Genomic DNA, 21,684 nt, shown 5'->3' with positions numbered 1-21,684 from the left:
CAAGAAATTAAACGGCTTCAGCTTCTTACAGTCATCAGCGATGTATGGTTTTTCGGAAACCTATGAACTTAGCCAAGGGAAGCCACATAACTACACTTATGAACACATGCACCGATACATCTCAAAAGAATGTTTATGGCAGTAGTTTTTTTGAATTGATCTTATATTGTGGCACAGTGAACTGTGTTTTTAGTAAGTTCCAATACATTTGTTCTAAAACTAGCTCAGAATCGTTTCTTTAAATGGTTCTAAAATAAAACTTTTTTATTAGAAAGAAATTGGGGCATCATTATTGTGATAGAAAGTAAACTATTATCTTGCTCTTGAACTTACATATACTATATTGGTTAAAAGTATAATATTAATAAAAAGCCAATGTTACGAGAAACGGTGGTGATATTCTAAAACTTTGCTTCATCAAACTAGTGTCCCCCCCCCCACTACAGTTTTATTCTTCATAATACAAACCGTTCTAGAACTTTCCAGTACTTTTGCTAAACTTTGGTCAACTTTACATTTTTGTTAGAGCGGTGCCGGGCGTGCCCTCTTTGGTTTACATTATGTATTTATAGTGACCTCACCTGTCAAGCTTATAACATTTAAATAGTGATTTTTGTTTGACTTGGACATTTGCATAATAAGCTCCCACCCCTTCTTAATGGAGTCTTTACCGCCGGGTCTGTAGTCTCTAACAATATTCAAGTTTTCATGAAGGTTATAAAATGCACTCCACTGTGACGAACTAGGATGTTATGATAATGTTCCTTCTTTCTAAAATAATCAGTTTTCACAGCATTACTGGTCCACTACCATGTTTCACTGTTTTACTTACGCACACTTATTTACATCTCCGCAGAAAAATGTTTAGTTTCCAAAAAAAAATATCAAGCTTTATTTCGTCAGTACATAGTACATTAAACCATTTGTTTTTCTAATGTTTGAGATCCTTGGTAAAATTAAAAAATATTAGGCTTTTTTTTATTATAACATTTCCATAAAAGTATTTTCTTGCAACTGTCTTCGAACAGTTGTATTGCTAACAGTTCTATTCTAACTCCACGCTTATCAAGTATTTCCGTTTTTGTTTCTGGGAACTTTTGAATTAATTTGATGCTAACATTCTTCCAGTAACACTGCACTTCATCTGAACAGGGCCATCTTAACAAATGGATCTATAGGAACCATGGCACAGCGGGCAAGAGTGAGTCATCGCTGTGGAATGCCAATTATCTAGCTAATGTGTTTTGCATTATCACTACTACACTAATAATAATATACACCATATGTAGCAGTTTGTACGGTGGTATGGGTCCTCCCCGAAATTAGTCCGAGCCCAAGGGTCTCCATACTTGTTAAGACGGCCCGATGTTGTTGTTTTTTGGCATCACTTTCTTTTTTTAACCAGTTGCATCAACGCGTTTTAATGTTCAATGAGCTTCATTAACCCTTAGAAACACTAAGTTTTGGGACAGTATGCCTTTGAGTTTCCTTGTAGTTACATAAAACAACAATTTTTGCTTGTTTTAAGTTCGGAATGAAACTTTCTTTAAAAAAAAATTGAAAATATATACAACTACCTAATTTGCACATTAAATAAGATTTATTAAAAACAGGGCACAGCCACAAGAATAAACTACATGTTTCGATGACTTTCTACGCTACCGTTGTCGGGAGTAATAATTCAAGTTAGAACTGGTTTATATAGCTACATCACTTCTAATTAACATAATCATAATTTTGATGTGGCATAGAACACCACTGAGTCACTGGTATGTTGATCCACAATATATTTACAGTGATTTTTTGTGCCTTCAACCTAAACTACTTGTCCAAAATAACGAAAAAGCAGAATTAGTAATAAGCAAATTTAGAAGAGCATGCTTCAATAATAGATCTTTCGGTGTGATATACTATTCATAGAACATACTAGATCTATAGATTTTTAAAACCTATTATTTTAGTATTGCCTTACAATTCTTACTGATAACTAAAGAGAAATCTGCAGCTCTCTTATTTTAAAAAACAAAATTTCAAAAGTTGCAAAAATGTGGTAACGGCTTTAAGAACCAAAATCAAAATATAAAAACAGTTTTGATCAATGACAAGATAAATATAGTATTCAATATATAGAATAAGCCCATTCTTTTTACGGCTATTGTTTATTCTTCTATTTTATTAAATACATATTCCACTTTAAATGTTTTTAAATTATTCTTCTTTGTTTAAACAGTAGTTTTATATATATTTGTATCCAACCATGGTGACAAAGCCAGAAAATGTCAGTAGTAGTTCTTCTTGTTCCTAGTCATTTATTATATGGCTTCTGTACGTAGATTAGTGAACGAGAGTACACATATATATATATCTTGTGTGCTGAATGCGTTGGCTTATTATTTCTCACTGACTATTATTGTTGTTTTGTACTGTTATCTTAAGAAAAATAGCCATATTCACTTCTTTTTAAAATGATGGCTGCCATATTACATATTGTGTTTGAATTGAACCTTGAGAACTGGAAATAACCGCTTTATAAACGTGAAGATAAAAAAATTCACACAGAATAGTGTGTGATATGACTATTCTATCTAAAATACAAAGATTATTATAAGTATTTTCGTCAATGAATCATAATATCGATAATATACCATTAAAACATTTTAACACAACAAGACAAGGGTATTGCAATAAGTTAACTGTAAAAAGAAAAGAAAAATGTTCGTAGAATTAGGAGTTAATCACATCTGACCATTCACACCGTCAGATATGATTGGCTCCTAATTCTACGAACATTCACACCGTCAGATATGATTGGCTCCTAATTCTACGAACATTCACACCCTCGTAGAATTAGGAGCCAATCATATCTGACGGTGTGAATGTTCGTAGAATTAGGAGCTAATCACATCTGACGGTGTGAATGTTCGTAGAATTAGGAGTTAATCACATCTGACGGTGTGAATGTTCGTAGAATTAGGAGCCAATCATATCTGACGGTGTGAATGTTCGTAGAATTAGGAGCCAATCATATCTGACGGTGTGAATGTTCGTAGAATTAGGAGCCAATCACATCTGACGGTGTGAATGTTCGTAGAATTAGGAGCCAATCATATATGACGGTGTGAATGTTCGTAGAATTAGGTGCCAATCATATCTGACGATGTGAATGTTCGTAGAATTAGGAGCCAATCATATCTGACGGTGTGAATGTTCGGAAGTTTGAAATTTTTATCAATATCTAATCCACACCAAAATGTAAGCACATATATATCACGACATAAGAATAAATTTCATAAATTGTTTTAAGTTTAACAAAAAATGTCGACACCTGTTATAAAGTGATAAATAAAACAGTAGATATGGGCGTGTGTACTGAGAAATGGCGTTATTCTATCGACATCTTCACCAGGCAGTGGAAAACGTTGCACGCTTAGTAATAATGCATAGCGTGATGAATGGTCTGCTCCAGCAACGTCGCTCTTAGTAACAAAACACAACACGATGAACGGTTTGCTCCAGCAACGTCGCTCTTAGTAACAAATCACAACACGATGACGGTTTGCTCCAGCAACGTCGCTCTTAGTAACAAAACACAACACGATGAACGGTTTGCACCAGCAACGTCGCTCTTAGTAACAAATCACAACATGATGAATGGTCTGCGGATCTTCTATTAATATGAAATAAGTATGTAACTTTCAAACAAAAATAATATAACCCAAATATAGTATGAGAAACGAGTAAAATGTCACCAGAAGAAAATTCCCAGGTCTCTAATTACTTGGGAACTACTTCTAAAAACATTTCAAGAGTGGATTTACTAGACTTCTTCAGGTCTTATCGAAGAAGAAAAATTCTATTATAAATGATTGGCAAGATGTTTAGATGGTTTCGAAGTTGATAATTTCATATTTTTACTGATATTTAGTTGAAAATCATAATTAATTTTAAAGCTGAGGTACATTTCATTTGTTAAGACTCTCCATAGGAAGTACACGTATGTGAGTTAATCCGAAAAATAATAATTTAGTTTATACTTTCTTTATAAGAAATACGCTGTTCCCTTTGTTTTGTTTGCTTGTTTCTTTTAAAGTTTTTTGTACATAATCGTCCCTAATTTTGATCTGATAGACTAGAGGGAAGGCAGCTAATTAACTCTTGGGCTACTCTTGTCTGACTGAATTTTATCGTCCCCTTTATAACGCAAGAAAGTGCGTAAGATGATTTTGTTTTTGCTATACAGAAACGAAATTTCACTAATTTTTCGACTTTTAGATATGAAATCAACTAAAATAACGGTTGTAACATGGACACAAAATGCTAGGAAGGCCGGATTTTAATCTAGAAGTTTCTAAACAATTGTGTTGTGGCCTTAATGTCTGGAACTTTCTCCAAAGATTAGGAGACAGTTTAATTAAGCCATATATATAAATTAACTTAGTCTAGAGTAACTTAATAAGTGTCTCAGCCACTTAAAAAGTAATCAGTGCACAGCAACGGACTGGGACTAAAAACCGGCCTTGACATTTTGATACACACGGGCCCACTAATTACCATGGAAAAATGCAGAACTTGCGGAAATGAACATGTATGAACTACACTTACCGAATTCGTTTTAAATGTTTGCCAGGTAAAACACCAATGTCACTTCTGCAATGTGAACAATATTATGTTATTGTGTCTTATTGCTGCAAACGCTTTAATTGTATATAAACATACTTTGATAAATTACTTATAGAAGTTCGGGTTTGTTTGTTTTTGTGAACCTAAGCTAATAAAGTGACAAATTAACAGTTCATGATACCACAGTTTCACTTGTAGCTATATTTGAATATGACTCATAAGATATAGAATAGTGTTAATAAAATAGTTACAGCCGTATTTAGTTATCACACTGAACAAGGTTGCTTAATCACATAGAATTTAGTAGTTCACCAAACCACAGTTACTATTGCATTTGATTGTTACACATAACGTGTAGAGTTCAAAGTTAATAGTTCATGTTAGGGCAGTTAGAGCTGTATTTTAAATATCACACATATCATGCACAATAAACATAATACCGTTGTTACAGCTGCATTTAACTAACACGAAAAACTAGGTTGCCAAAGTCACGTAGAATAGAGTAAGACGTTAATAATTCATGATTAGACAGTTACAGCTATATTTAACTATGACACAGAATATGTATAATAGAGCTGAAGATTCACAGTGTGTGATACCACAGCTACATCTGTATTTACCTATTACATAGAATATGGAGAATACAGTACATAGTTAATAGCTGTAATTGTTGTCTTAAACGTCACTATACACATAGACATTCACTGTGATAGAACATAAATACTAGTTGTTTCAATTTAGTATTGATATTGTTTTAATATCAGTTTTATTTTGTTGTTGTTGAAGATTAGACACTGTTTTTCTGTATCATTTAAATTTAAATTGAAAACATATAACAGGAAAACTTACAATATTCATCATTTGCGCAATGTCTATACCCTACAATGAATCAGAATAATTTGAAAGTTTATACAAAAGGGAGAATGTACACTTACAAAATCACTAGCCTTCGTACATACTGATGAGGTACATTTTTCTGAAACTTTAAAGGTATACATATTTTATTACGATTTCAACAAAAATTCACTGAATTTTTAAGGCAGAACATTTGGCATTATTTATATAAAATCTTAAACGTACAGTAAGTAGTTCATTATTGAAGGTATTTTACTAATAAAAAATATACCTTTACAATTTTTAAGCCACTTTTATGTTAAGAAACAAATGACATTTTATTTGATATCTTTAGTTAACCAGTAATTTAAAAGAAATATTTTGCCATACAAAAACTTTAATTCAAACTAATTATATGAACAGGATAATCGAAAGCATACTATCTGCTGTAATATTCCAATAAAGGTATACAATAATTTAAATAACTGATTAAAAATGGCGAACCATGAAGCATGAGTATACGTGGTTGAATTTGGATTCGAATACAAAATATATTGAGCCATATTGAAAAACAATTCCCAAATCATGATTTTTGTATTACTGCTGAAACATCAGAATAGCTATTGATACGTTTAATGTGCCCCCAGCGGCACAGCGGTATGTCTGCGGATTTACAACGCTAGAAACCGGGTTTCGATACCCGTGGTGTGTAGAGCATAGATAGCCCTTGTGTAGCTTTGTGCATAATTATAAACAAACAAACAAACGTTTAACGTAAATTGACCATGCCCAGTTACTTAACTACTGGCATTTAGCTCATCTTTGGAATAACAGCAAAATTTGGGTCAAAAGTCTGTAACTGAACCAAACCTGGCAAAATGGAAAAAAGAAAGGTCTTCAGAACTAATGTACTTCAAAAAACGTTTGTTATCTACTATTCAGCCCAAATTTTACAAGAAACAAAATAAGTTTATCCTTTTATATACCCATTGAGATTTGTGGTACCTTGATCTATCATACAAAAAACAGAATCTAAAAGTTTGGAGCCAGTTTAACTGGGTAATGTAAAAAACTTTATTTTAAATGTACAACGTTTCGACAAGACAATGTCATCCTCAGGCACCCTACATAATTTTTTTTCATTACCCAGTCAAGCCGTCTCCAGACTTTAATTTTGTAAAAAGCGGCTTCCTCGTCATCAAATTTAAAGACAGAATCTGCAAACTACAGTTTGAAAGTTTGTGACTTAAAATGAGGTGCACAGATATACTTCTCTTATAGCACTGCCCCAACTAAACAAGACACATGATATGATATAGGACAGAACAGTCACATTTTAGCAAAAAATGAGATAGGATAGTCAGAGGAAATCTTTTGACTCTCCAATTAGAACTGAGTTTCTGAAGTGGTATTGGCCACAACTCCTTCATAACAGGACGTTCTTTTTTTGTCATTATCTCAACCATTGGTTGATTCTTTCGTCCACACAGTCATGAGCCAAGAAAGAAACTAATTTCTCCTTAAAGCTGTTTTGTCAGTCTTGGATGAACTATAAATCGCTCAATTTCACAGCAACGCTCTACACAGATATTTGTACATCTATGGGTCCTAATAAGTTTTTTTCAGAGATATTTATAGCTTCTGCCTTTGATGTTAGTGCAATTAGAATCCCAAAGTTGACAGATTTCGCTTTGTCAGGAAGTATTTCTTTTCATTATAACTCTATTATCTTTAGCATCTTTTGTTTCTTGGAATATGATTTATTCAAAACCATTTAGCGAAACTTATCTTTTCAGTGACAGATACCCCGATACTTTTTTTTTTATCCAGGAGCTCTGGAATGGTGGTTGGACTAATATTTAACCCAAGAGCTTTGGAATGGTGGTTAGACTAATATTTAATCCAAGAGCTTTGGAATGGTGGTTGGACTAATATTTAATCCAAGAGCTTTGGAATGGTGGTTGGACTAATATTTAATCCAAGAGCTTTGGAATGGTGGTTGGACTAATATTTAATCCAAGAGCTTTGGAATGGTGGTTGGACTAATATTTAAAGTACGGTCCTTAGAATTCCATTGAACCCTCCACCACTGAATTTCAATCATTCTTTCTCACAAATTAAAGTTTTTACTACTAGATTAACCTTTTTTTGAAGGGAAAGTTTTGAACCTGAAAAACTTTGCCCTGAAAGATAAAATAAAAGGAAATATAAAGCAGCAAATGTATCAGAAAACTGAAAAAACACAGGCTATATTGGTCTTTGATATCCATCAATCGTTTTTAAGATGGGCCCACAACTGTAGAAAATTCCTTATGTAAAAACAATGCCAAATGTTGATTTACTTGAAAATAACAAAAGATGAAATTAACATTCTAAATTCAGATCCTAAAACTACTTTTGCACCTTGAGGAACAAGAAAATGAACATTCCGTTTGAGAAAAAAAAGAGAGAAAAATAAACGAAAACAGAGATGAGGAGCTTCCACTTGAAACAAAGAAATAAATATCGAGGTTCTAGAAGGAAGAGATTTAAGACTTCATTAAGCATAAGATATGATAACACAGAACCCAATATGGCTTGAGAGAAGGCAACAACAGAAACATGTTCTTAAGAATCAAAAACTTGCTGTTCCAGCTCCAAACGGTAAATAAAAAACAAACAAAAAACATTGACTCAATATAGAAAGAAAAGTTAGTAACTGTTCCCCATTCATGAATCAAGGCAAAAAGATGTTGGTTAGGTAGACAAACACCACCAAAATCTGCAGTAAAAAGAGGATTGATGAAACAAGGAATATAAGAACTGTAAATGTCTCTGGGATCAAACGACTCAGAACATTACTGTTGTACAAAGAAAATCTGGAAAATGAGAAAAAATAACAGGGTAAACTGCAAACCATACTGAGTTACTTGTAGCTTGAATTTCTTTCTTTAGATTCTTTAAAGAACTTTGTTTATTTTATGTGTGAGTAATTGGGAAGAACTTTTCTGCGAATTTTTATCCATGCTATGAGGGTCAGAGCTGAATTACTAATATCCTCTTGTAAACTTATTCTTCAAAAACAAACTAAATACGTAACAAATACATATAACATGAGGAAGATTGCTTTGGTTTGGATTTTTCTGAATTTCACGAAAAGCTACACGAAGGCTATCTGTGCTAGCTGTCTGTAATTTATCAGTGACAGACTAGAGGGAGGGCAGTTAGTCAACGCCACGCATCGTCCACTGTTGGGCTACTCTTCTATCAACGAATATTAGGATTGATCATCACATTATAACGCCTCCACGTCTGAAAGAGCGAGCGTGTTCGGTGACGGGGATTCGAACCCGAGAACTCTCAGATTGTAAGATGAGCACCCTGACCACCAGGCCATGCCAGGCCCATAAAAAAGTGAAGTGATTTCCAAAAATATTAACATTCCATCGTAAATTCTCAAGAATCAGAAACATCACGACTATTAGTAACAGAAAATTCCAAATTTATATTCCTGAAGAATAAGGAAAGCCTAAACAAGAAAATCCTTCACATCACAATAAACGTGACAAGGACAGGTGTATGAAGTGCTTAAAGAAAATGTGGCAATATTTGGTAAAAAAAACACCAAAATAAAGGCCATGATAATGTATATAAACCTATAGTTATTTTCCATACAGGAAACTTATATAGAGGACGTAGAGTGAGTTGAAAGTGAATAAATTAGGCCTATTTTAAAATAATATATTCAAAAGAAGTCAAACATGTGTACAAAAATTACTGTATCCATAGCTTTAAATAATTGTCTCTTTTTAGACAAATTCCATTCAGACGGGTTCAATTACTTTAGAACACCCTTTGACAAGGCAAATTATTCTCCTATGTCTGTGTTATTAAAATACAAGCTGTGATGCTTTCACTTGAGAAATCGCCTCTATATACTCTTTATAGCTAAACTCACAATCACGCAGTCTAACTTTTTCACTTTTTACTTTCACTTTTATTAACTTACTTTAATGATCGCATAATATAATCTAAATAATACTCTCATATTAAAGTTAAAATGAACAGTTGTGGATATGTAACAATAAACCCCTCTTCAAAAAAAATATTTACAATATTAGTTTACATTATATACAAATACTGTTTTCTAATCATACAGTCTGCACCAACATTTGCAGTCCCCTTGATGGCTTCAATGCACTATCGATTTTGCATTTCTGGATGTATACAAGGAGCTGGTGTTCCATCTGGATGACGAAATCCTTCCTGTAGAGGTAGTTTTGGAACTTTCGGATAGCAAATTTGATGATTAGATGCTCTCTAACAATCACAGAGAAGTTTGTCTCACTACTCAGCAGTTTTTTTTTACTTTACATACATTAGAGAAAACAGTCTATCTTCATATTCTTGTAGGAATACTGCTTCAATTACAATGTCTGAAGCATTGGCCTGAATGATGAATGGTTTCTTGAAGTCTGGCATTCCTAACATATTCGTTAACTACTAGAATACAATCTGCTGTGGTTGTTCCTTGGTCAAGTCAGTCAGTGGTGCAGCAACTTCAGTGTAGTTTGGGATGAGCTTCCTGTAGTATTCTGCTGACCCCAGAAAAGATCTGACTTACTGTTTGGTCATCAGAGCTGGTGCATCTTGCAAGCAGGATAGCTTCTCTTCTTCCATGGTAATCTGTTAGTCACCCATCTAGTGTCCAACAAATTCCAGCACTTAGATGGTCTGATGATCAGACCTGCTGCCCTCACTCGCATGAACAGATCTCTAAGTTTCTTCAAGTGGTTTTCCCATCTGGCTGTGTGGGTTAAGATGTCGTCCACATAATGCTTGATGTTGGTGGTTTTGTGCAACATCTTCCTCATCATGTGGTTGAATATTGCTGCTGAGATGACTAACTGAAACAGCATCCTCTTAAACTGGTAACATATGTCTTGTGTCACGAAGGCTGTCTTCTCTTTAGATCCTGTCCCCATTGGGATCTGCTGATAACCTTTACTGAGGTTGATCTTGGAAAAGAACTTGGCCCCATCTAGTTTTGCCAAGATAGCCTCTGGGTATCTCATAGGTTTGGAGTTGAACTTCGTCACGAGGTTCAGCTTCCAGAAGTCTATGCAGAACCAGTTTAAGCTATCCTTCTTCTACACGATTATGACTGGTGAACAGTAGGAAAACCTAAAGGCTCAGTGATTCCAGCTTCTTACATTACCTAGAACATTATCTTGCTTGATCAGGTTTCTCATCACATAAAGTATCTGGTAGGACTTCATTTTGACAGGATCCTTGGACATAGTTTCGATCTTGTGTTGCACAAGAATATCTTGCCTAGCCTACCTGCATACTGGCACATTAGCTCTTGTAGGTCTGTCTTCTGCTTGCCAGTCAGTTTTTCACTTATGTTGACGTCTTTGTATGTCTCATCTTCACTCAGCAGTCTTAGATCTAGTAGGTTTTCATCTTCTATGACAAATTCACCATCTTCTGGTTCTGTGTCTATGACTGCCATATCTGTAACGTCCATCTGTGCCTCAATAGCTGCACCTGTTATATCTTCTTCCCGCTCAAGGTACCTATTCAACAGATTAGCGTGGTAGATCTTGGTTTTGCAATACACTTTCACGTTATAGTCTGTTCTGTTGACCAGTTCCTACACCTAAAAAAAGTATTTTCCACTGCAGGGTAGGTTTGTTGTTGTCTGTGGGTAGCAGAACTAAGAAATTTTATTCGACATTTAAACATCAATTCTTGGCCTTCTTGTCATAGAAATGCTTCTGACTGCCTTGAGCTGCATACAAGTTCTGTTGAGTGAGTTGATAGGTTTCCTCCAGTCGGTTTCTGAGGTCTAACACATACTGGTATGTGTTCCTTACTTCTGATTCTTCTTCTCCCAGCCGTAACTCTTTCAATATTTCCATCGAACCTCGTACTGTTCATCAGTACTGTAACTCGAAGGGTGTAAATCCTGTACTTGCTAGTGGAACTTCTCAATAAGCAAATAATACTGCTTGCAAGTACCTGTCCAAGTCACATGGTCTTCTTTAGCATGCTGTTTAAAACTCCACTGACTCTCTCACAAAGTCAATTACACCTGGGGTTGTACAGGGTGGTAAAGAGTTGTCAAGTGCTCACCTCTTGCATCAGTTCTGAGGTAAACGGAGTCCCTCTGCTACTCAATTGGAAAGCTTACTCTGCAGAACACTGCTAGGAGGGTTTCTACTGGCAGCATTAACTGGTTGCACTTGTCAGAAACAGGTGGTAGTGGTGTGATCAAGTTCACATCTACTCTATTGAATGACTCTTCTATGTGAAGCATCTAACCCAGTGGCACCATCGCTACCTTCTCTCTAGGTATTGTTATTTGGCAGATGCCACATGACCTGCATATTCTACTCACATCTCTGATGACTCCCGGCCGATGGAAATTACTGGTGATTCTGTCTGACATTTTCTTTGCTCCTAGGTGTCCACCTACAATTGATTCATGAGCCAACTTCATCACTTGAGTCTGGTATTCTGTTGGTACTATGATCTGTTTAACTTCCCAGTATAACTGCCTTGATAGATTTTCTATTCTATAAGTATCTTCCCCCTTTGTTTTGTGCTCGACTTTCTCCTGGGCATTGTTTCAAAGTTTCTGCGGTGAAAAATCTTTCTTCTGTGCTTCCTTCAGTTCCTGTAAACCTAAATTTGATATGTCACCTTTTGACACTTGCAAGGGCTTGATGTTTTGTTTGCTCTTCTTTTCTTGAGCTCCAGTGGTGAGCAGATGCTTCATCAATCTCCTTTCTGTCTAGTTCCTCAAAGTTTTTACAACTTGGTATGTTTCCTATTACCAAGTCATGTACTGGTTCCTTGATACACATGGCCTCAAGGTCTCCTACATAATATGGAGTATCCACCTTTATTTTTGCTATGGGAAAATTTCTCACTGTCCCATCAATTATCATACATAGGCATACCTTGCTTGTCATCTGATCATTTTATACTAGATTGATTATCACTAATGCACCCAGTGTCTCGTAGAACCTTCAGTTTCTTGTTCCCAACATAGCCTTCATATATTGGCATATTATGAATTGTTGGCATCTCTTGATATTTGTCACTATTGGCACTGTTGATCCTTTTGCTAACTTGAGTTGACCATTAGTCATGCACCAATCGATCATGCTTTCTTGTATTGAATTTGACAAGTAGTCTTGATTCTCTTCTTTCTGCCAGCAGCATCCATAGTACCAGTCACTCTTTTCTTGTTTCTTACCAGCACCGTCTTTGTAAATAGCTGCTTTATGTTGAGGTTTCTGCTGTTGTTTGCTGGTAATGGATTAGCACTCCTTTGCAGTGTGTCCCATTTTATAACAAATATAGCATCTCTACTCCCTTCTGTCTATTAACCTCCTATAACATTTGGTAAATTCCTGCTTCTGGTCAGCCACTAATGGTTTCAAATTTAACTGAAAATTCTTGGACTTGCTAGCTATACTATCTCCATGGGCTTCCATATACTGTTCTGTCGGCTTGATCATTACGTCTACGTCTGGTGACACCTCCAGACACCAACTCAAAGAACTGTTTCAGTTTCCTCTATTTTTCAAACTTTTAGTCAGTGAAACGTTAACATTTTCTTTACCTGAAAATGTAGTTCATATAAATATTTACGTATCTGCACGATAAAGAACTATTATCTCGCACAGAACTGCCTTGGAATTTTCTGTGAATGCTACAAGTCTTGAACAACCTTCTCTTCCTGCACATGATTGCGTGTATTGTGCAGGCTATGGCATAGTCATCATAGACCTGTAGCTGCGATAATGTTGTAGCCCTCCACAAATAGAAGGATGACACAACTTCCATGTGCAGCAATCCCCCTGAGTACCAGCACATGATCCTGGGCTTATTCTTGTTGAGGCAAACAAAATGCACCAGAAATGGGAAGGAATAGCAGAATGTTGGGCAGCAATACATTTTCATGTAATGAAAATGTTAACTTGAGAAATATTACTTATCTCTCTGCACCACTAAATACTAGAAGCTATACTGAAAATGAGTAACCAGTACAGACCAATTAAAAAGTTGATCTCCTTTCTGAAATAATGACAGAAATGGAAAAATCCATGGGATGTGACTTCCATCAGACCAGTGGTCGCCTATTGGAGCAGTAAACAGTGGGAAACAACATTTTCTCAAGCAGAGAATACTCTTCACCCAATTTGTTGTTACTGATTTATATATTCAGAGAGAGTAGAGCAAAGAAACTCAGGAAAATATAGTGCCAGCGGCAATGTGCCCCAAGATGGGCAGAACTTTAGAATTTGTAGTGTGGATAAGGTTTTAGGCCATTCTGACTTGTTGAAATACATATATAAAATACAAACTATGATGACAGGTGGAGAGAGGAGGAGCCTCGTCTTCATCTTGGAATAAATCCATATCCAATCTGGCTAGACATATCCACTGTAAGCTGCTTGGGAGATCTTGTAATGTGATGTTCTGTACTATACTTTCAGGCAACACTCCAGTCCTATATCTCAAATGATAATTGGGCCAACCAGTCTCTTATTTGGGAGAAGGCACCACTTGCAGAGTAAACTCCCCATATCGACACCTCTAGCTTGGGACTGTTGTAGTAAGGGTTCTCCAGTGAGCCACTAGAAGAACAAAGTGGGGAGGAATATGCACTGGGGAGAACACCAGAGAATGTGCATGGACCACTGTCATTAGGTACAATCATCTGCAATTGGGCCCACATTGAGAGACAGTGCAATGAGTTACTATGACCAAAGAAAGCAAGCATGGGCCAGTTGTAAAGGCAGTACTATATTTAGTATTAAGGCAGTCTTATAGAAAACTCTTTCTCAACTGTGGACACTGAACAGTAGCAGATGGATTTAATGTTTTACATTCTTCCATACTTGATGCAGGTTTTGAGTAAGTATTCCCTGTGAAACAACACTGGACACCTAGCAAGATCTGATGGCATTAAACACTAAGAAAGTAATGGTTAGTTCTTTATTCGATATTCATTTGCCGTGTAATGCCTTCTTCTTTGTTTGCTTTTGTGATAATTTTGTAATGTGTTAGAATGAGCACAAAATAATGGTACACATGCATGAATGACAAGGAGATGACTGAAAACTCATCAGGGTAAGTTCACCAAACTAGAGCCTCTGGGTAGACTAGTGAATGCTATGGAGGGAGGCAAAACCAGAGGAACATGAAATTGTGAGATGAATATTTTTGGTGTAGTCCAGATACCAGCCTCCTAGATATTCACTAAAGGCTGGCAACGTAAAGAGGCAAGAGAGGTCGTGATATGCTAAATCTAAAGATGCTAAATTGCATACACTCAGACTCACCCAAAGAGTATGTAAGATGGATGGATGGCGAATCCAACAAGAGGAAGTGGAAGGGGCAAATCCAGAGAGAAGTAGGTCTGCCAAAGTAAGTATAGGTGATGGCAGTTTCCATGAAAAGGGGCAGCACAAGGAAGATAGCAACGAACAGCCCATACAGGACACAAAAGACAAACAGGAATGTCACAATTGTATGATACAATAACCGAGGAGAGTGAGATAAGAGAAATCATTTGACCTCCTTCAGGAAAACCAAGAATTTACAGAAAAGGAGCAGTCTGGAAACAACATCAACTAGTCCCTAAGATAGAGAACAGGAGGTGTCTAAGTCGTAAATATATGAACAAATACAATCACAAGCAAGGAAAAGAAGAAGACATGTCTTAAGAAAAATAAAACAAGGAACATAAGACCAATGGCTCAAAGGAGCATGTATGACTTCGAAGAACCATAAAAAGGTCCCAGACTGAAAGGGATATCGTACAATGAACAAACGAAGGCCTTGAAGAGGTCTGTGAAACAGGAGGAGGGTAGGAATAGAGAAAGCGATTGGACCAATCTAGACTCAGAGTGATTGAGTCTGAGATTGGTGATCAAAAGACCCGATCTTTAAGAAAAAAGGCAAGATGAAAATTACAGAAATAATTGGTGCACACACCCATAATAAAAGCAAAGTGACAGAAGAAATCCCTAAAACAAGGAAAATGAATCAAAGTAGAGACAGTATAGGAAGAACTAAAACCGAAGTGGCAAACAAAGAAAAATCGGGGTTGCAATGAAGAGTTGCAGTGAAGAGGTGAAAGGCGGAGATAAAATTAAAAGCAGGGTAAAGAAAGACGAAAATAAGCAGATAGCTAGTAATAAAAAAGGCCAAGAAAGAGAAATAAGATCATCTCAAGCAGACATCAAGGACATAAGAGATTTGAATTTGAGAAATATAAAGGGGCCATGACCTGAAGCCATAGTAAGGAGACACAAAGATAAGTAGGCCAAGAAAGATGAGGAATAACATGGAGTCAGGACAGAAGGAGGCTCACGAAGTAAAAACAACCAAAGAATCATTATGATATACAGGTAAAATAAATAGAATAATATATACTCGGTATCCGAGTGTAACAAACAGAAAAGAGATATCTGTTCCTCATGAGGTAGAGAAGAGAAGAGCCAAAAGCAAAGGCTATAGACGAAAGAGCTGGTCAAGGTCTTCTATAGGTGAGACAGATACCCAAGAAGACAATGAAACCTGAAATGGAAAAGAAATAAGCAGAAGAGAACCAACCACCTGATGTACGATAGCAGGATACCTCGCCACAGAGTGAAAATGAAAACCTGGCACATGCAGAACTGAAGACAATTTCAACACACAAACCACAAACCAACTCATACTAAAGTATGTCTTAATCAGGAATCAGTCTATAAAGATCAAAGATTTGTATAGTATCTACTTTCCTAAATTCCAATTTTGATTTGGAGATCAACAAAATCAAAACAACATTTACTAAGAAAAGTAGATATCTTACGAACATGATCAATACATTATATTTTGTTCTTTATCATATACATCTGGATTAGCTAACTCAATCAAAAGATTTTAGGGCTGGATCAGCAAAAAATACAACGTGACCTAATGAATTGCACATATAAATCTGGTATATATCTAAAGAATACAAAATTATGACACATACACAAAAGTAATATACATATATATAACTGTAGGGAGTGTTCTAAATTCAACATTGGTGAAAGTGCTATGAAGCTGAAGACTCAAGTAAAATAATACATATATCTGAATAATGTGTAAGCAAAGACAATACACTTTTGCCACATAAATGGTTGTATTTTACAAAATACATTAGATGATAAGAAAAGAAAAATTAAAGAGTCCAATCGTCCCTCAACAACTGTCATATTTTCATTAACATTTTCACACAGTAATTCGTCCCCCTGCTGAGACAGTGGTAAGTCTACAGATTTGCAACGCTAAAATCAGGGTTCCGATTCCCCTCAGTGGACACAGCAGATAGCCCGATGTGGCTTTGCTATAAACACACACACACAGTAATTACTTTTATTACTCAATGTACTTAAAAGTTTTCTTGTTCCTACTGTCTTTGTATGTTACATGAAGATAGGACCCATCTCACATTCAGCTTCGAAGAATACTTTCTATGGAGTTACCTCCTACCCATTTCTAAATGTTGTACATTCAAAGTTGTAATAAAAATCAAATCTGTCACAAAACTTGTTTCCTTTATTTTCCTCTTTGTTTTCTCTGGATGTGTTTTACAACCACCAGTGGTCTCGTTTTATCATGTTTTTAAGGTTCTAGATGTTTGACAGATATAAACATTTCCACAGTTAATACAAGGAGTACAATAAACAAAATTATTTTCACATTATTTAGTAATTTTACTGTTAAAGTCACATAAAACAGTTTTTATGTCTTAAAAGGTTTATGGGCTACTTAAAAACCAGCATTATGGAAAACACAGCTTAAATGTTCTGAAACATTTTAAAGAAAAGGTTAAAACAATCTTAGGGATATTTAATTATTCTGAATAATAACAACAGAGACATTTTTATTGTTTTTGTTTGGTTATAATTAAGCATAAACCTACACAATGGGCTGTTTCTGCTCTGCCCAACACGGGTATCGAAATCCGGTTTCTAACGGTATAAGTCCGTAGACATACTGATGTGCCACTAAGAGGCTTTATTGTTTTTAAGTGAATTTTTGTGTTAAAATTCATTTATAAACAATGGAGTTTATCCATTCTCAAACAAAGTAATTTTAACTTAAACTAATTATTGCTTTTTCTGCAGATGTTATGTTTGTTTCTAATTGAGCACAAAGCTACACAATGAGCTATCTGTGCTGTGCCCACCGCGGGTATGGAAACCCGGTTTCTAGAATTATAAGTCTGCAGACATACCGCTGTGCTACTGGGGATCCAGATATTATCTAAGAATGAAATTATTCTTTGAATTTTGTTCTAGATGCACATATAATTATTCTCATTTAATAAATTTCTTTTTTTTTCTCTTTATTAAATCGTAAGGAGATTGAATGTGGAACCCATGGTTAATATTTATAAGTTACAGATTATGAAAGCAGAAATGTATAAATATATGGTTACATTATATATATCAAAGCATTTTACTGGGCCACCGAAATAGTGTTAAGTGGACCAAGAGTTAGCAATAAAGAGGTAAAAATGACATAAGGTATTTTCCCAAGCAAAGCAGTGTAGTGTCAGTGTTGATTGAACTGTTTTTCGATAGGATAAATCACAACTGTAAATATCAGACCATTGCCATCCCTATTAAAAGTATTAAACATACTAGATAATTTTGAGTAAAGCATAATAAAACTTTCTTGCTATAAAAGTTGTTATTTTACAATACGTTAAAAATTTTCATCATATAATATTATTTAACTACTATTATTTCATTCAATTTTCAACGCCTATATAAAGTAAGAATCCCTATTTCTAAGCTGATTTAGAAAGCGGTGTTAAGGGGGTTATGCACCTGAGTTTAATATTTTTGGTGTCATATTTATTGTAGGAGGAGGTGCAGAAACAGACAGGTATGCCAGAGAGAAAGAGAATGTGCAGGTAAGGAGGCTAATGATGGTGACATCAACATCTGCCCAGCACATTGAGGCGGAAGCCACAGATCTAGGAGGTTGGAAATAGATGACCATGGAAATACGCCACATCAACCAAACCCGAGGTTCATTGTAGATCAAAAGTTGACAAATAGGACTCTCCATTTTCAGAAATGGTTCAAAAGTTTTTCTTGGCTCCACTACAGCCCTTATTGAAAAAAGTGTTATGCTTTCATTGTGCAAAACTTTCAGAGGCAAAACGTCACTGATCACCAAGTATGCAGACCCTACATTTGTAACCTCATGACTTAGAAACTGAAAAAAAAAACTCTAGAGAAGTTTGCACTACATACTGATTGTCAGTCGCATAAGATAGTGGTGACGACTTATATTCAGAAGTCTTGACCAACTGACATATAGCTTTAGTACTTTGGCTTCACAGCAACAGGAGAAAAACCTTGCCTCTTAAAGATTGTAAGCACAGTGAAGATGCTATTTTTGTCTTACTAAACATCAATCTACCCCTTTCTGGTCTTTGTAGGCAAACATACGATGGTGCTGCAAATATGTCATGCCATACTCTGGTTCACAGGCTTTTCTTAGAAAAAACAAACACTTGCTTTTTCTATTCTTTGTGATACTCAGGCAGTTTTAAGAGCATTTCCTGTGAGTTGAGATTTTTTGCAATTGGAACAGATGTTTGGACAATGAGGGAACTCAATATAATGTTCAGGACAGTAGCAAAGTCTGCGAATAGATCACAGATCCTACACTGCTATGAAACCACTGTGCTGTACAAGGTGGACTTTTCATATCCCAGTTATTCAGTCAATGCCAAACCAGTACGAGCCAGTGTTGCATAGTTTGAAAAAGATGGTTTCGTCTAGTGCATCAGATTTAGCAACTTAAGCAAATAGACTTCTGGAAAGATTTCAGAAGGGGAAAACGATCCTAGAACTAATCTTAGCCACTGAAGTGGTGGGGGAATGGAGTGCCTAAACATCTCTTTGCAAAAGAAAATACAAATTATTGCTGGAATGCTTGCTACAGTAAAGCGTGTCAAAACCTCTCTTCAAGTAAAAAACAGAGGAAAGCTTCAGCCAAGTATACAATAAAGCAACAGGATTAATCAACTCCTTGAATTTACAGCTAATTCAAATTTTACACACGAGAAAACCACCCAAGTGCTTTACTGGTGAGATTGTAGCACGTGCATTAACATCTCCAATGGACTACTACAGAACTTATTACTGCAAGCTGATGAACACTATAGGTGTATAGTTCAAAGAGCTTTACAACCAGACAGGCCTGAAGACTCTTGAAAAATCGGAGAAAGTTCTCTTTACTGGAAATATTGACAGTATTGTAGACCAATACTTAGAGTTAACTAGGAAGTTATTACATATGCGGTTAGCCATGGTCATCTCAAAATAAACCTACAATTCCAGTATTGAAGCTGGTAATATTTTGAGGGAAGTGCTGCCTGAGGTCCATAGCCTTATTAATCAGGTTGAGACTTTCAGGTCACTGTTAGTTACCCCTGCCTATATATTAATAAAATCGTAAACAATACAAGGATCTTATTTTTTACATGTTGGTGTTTGATCTTTTCCAGTTAAAACTTTTATCTCTATCCTAATAAATGTGTCCCCTTGTGTGCAAGTTTACGGACTTACAACACTTAAAATCTATGGTTTGATTCTCCACAGTGGACACAGCTCATAACCGAATATGGCTTTGTCTCCAATAAATTTTACAAAAATATTTTGGAATTGATATATTGTCACTTTGTATCATTTGTTTAGTGCAATTTCATAGAAAAAATTTTCAATCTTACATTTCTAAATAGTCCCGAGAATCTTCATGTGTAAACAACACACTTATAGATTTTTTATACTTTCCTTTATGTCCCAAACAGAGGTTTATATGTTATGAAAAGTATAATATTTTGGGAATACATCGTGATTTTCCAAATTTTATAATAATGACCTTTTATTCACATACTTTTTGGCTTCACAGCACTTGATCAGAACAACCATTAATGCAGATTTCTTTTAAAATAGGAACAGGCAATGTTTAAATACCATTGGATAAAGAAACATATTTTTTATGAAAACGTGACAAGACCTATCTCATGCCAAGTAAAATGACAAATTGTTGTGGGAAGTTTAGAAGACTTTGAAAGAAAGCATAAATCTGTGATTTTTTATAGTCTATACATTTTTATTACAATGCAAAACTTTTTGTTAACTTTAACATTACTTAAATCCTTATTTATTGAATATTACTGTCAAACTCACCATACTTAAAAATAAAGATAACTAACGAAACTCACTTGAAAGTTGAGTATGTTATATTAAAATGATTTTGGAGCCTCACCACGTTGTTACAGTTTGTCACACAACCAGTCATGCTATGCTTCTTGACAATAGCTCTGCAGGATAGTTTCCGTTGCAAAACACCCCATTGTGTCATATACAGCCTGTTTTAACAGTGTATCGTCTGGCATCTTGACCAGTATATTTTTGTATGGAATAACATGAATACCTACTTAATTCTTCAGCTGCTTCAGATATCTGATGGTTGAATGGATATATCATAGAATCAACCTATATATTGTTTTGCATACTGTTACCTCGGTTACATAGATGGCCTTTGTACTGACCTTTGTGTTTGTGTACTGATCTATTACAAAATGCTACGTTTTCTTACCACAACTGTGGGTATGACTTGTTGCAAATCTCTTTCTGGATAATCCTGGTGCCTCAAGTTGACCCACATTCCTTTGTTTTTCAATGGCTTTAAGTGTGAGGGATGTATGTAGTATGGAGATCTACTATACGTTTTTCACTCCTTACTTAAAAAGTAAAATTTCTTAAAATTATGCTGATTTTCATACTTCCCATTTTCTGACACAGTGAGGCACACAAGTGAATTACTAAATGTAACTTTTTCTAAGAAGCAAGCTAAATTTTGTGTGAAAACAAAAGTTCCTACTTGTCTGATTCTTTTACAGGAATAACAAAGCAACTCTTTAGCAATTTGAGCTATTCTTGTTGACAAATCAGACAACTGTTGTGGGTGGTCGCAGACCACCTACTAGTTAACTGGGGTAATTAATGCACAATTTGGGTATGCTAAAGAGTCAAGACTAACTGAGTATGTAAGTTCATGTTGGTGCTAGAGAGATCAAATTTTGTGTGACTTTTCAGCCATCTTTAACTTTCCTTGAAACTCATAAGGTTATTAAATTAGATACATGCATAGCAGATCAATCTCTTT

General features: G+C 35.4%; 1 protein-coding gene across 1 annotated transcript in view; it reads right to left on the bottom strand.

Annotated features, from left to right (window-relative positions):
• LOC106465273 (guanine nucleotide-binding protein subunit beta-2-like) overlaps positions 1-9,924 on the bottom strand; it is a 47,261-nt gene extending 37,337 nt beyond the window's left edge. The window contains exon 1 of the mRNA XM_013925478.1: positions 9,808-9,924. Within this exon, the coding sequence (XP_013780932.1) occupies positions 9,808-9,924 (117 nt within the window). The remainder of the gene's footprint in view (positions 1-9,807) is intronic.
• Between the last annotated feature and the right edge of the window lie 11,760 nt (positions 9,925-21,684).

Source organism: Limulus polyphemus, unplaced genomic scaffold, assembly GCF_000517525.1.
Source record: "Limulus polyphemus unplaced genomic scaffold, Limulus_polyphemus-2.1.2 Scaffold1891, whole genome shotgun sequence".
Taxonomy (NCBI): Eukaryota; Metazoa; Arthropoda; class Merostomata; order Xiphosura; family Limulidae; genus Limulus; species Limulus polyphemus.
The sequence above is the reverse complement of the archived record's forward strand: the minus strand, read 5'-3'. Positions and strand labels throughout refer to the sequence as shown.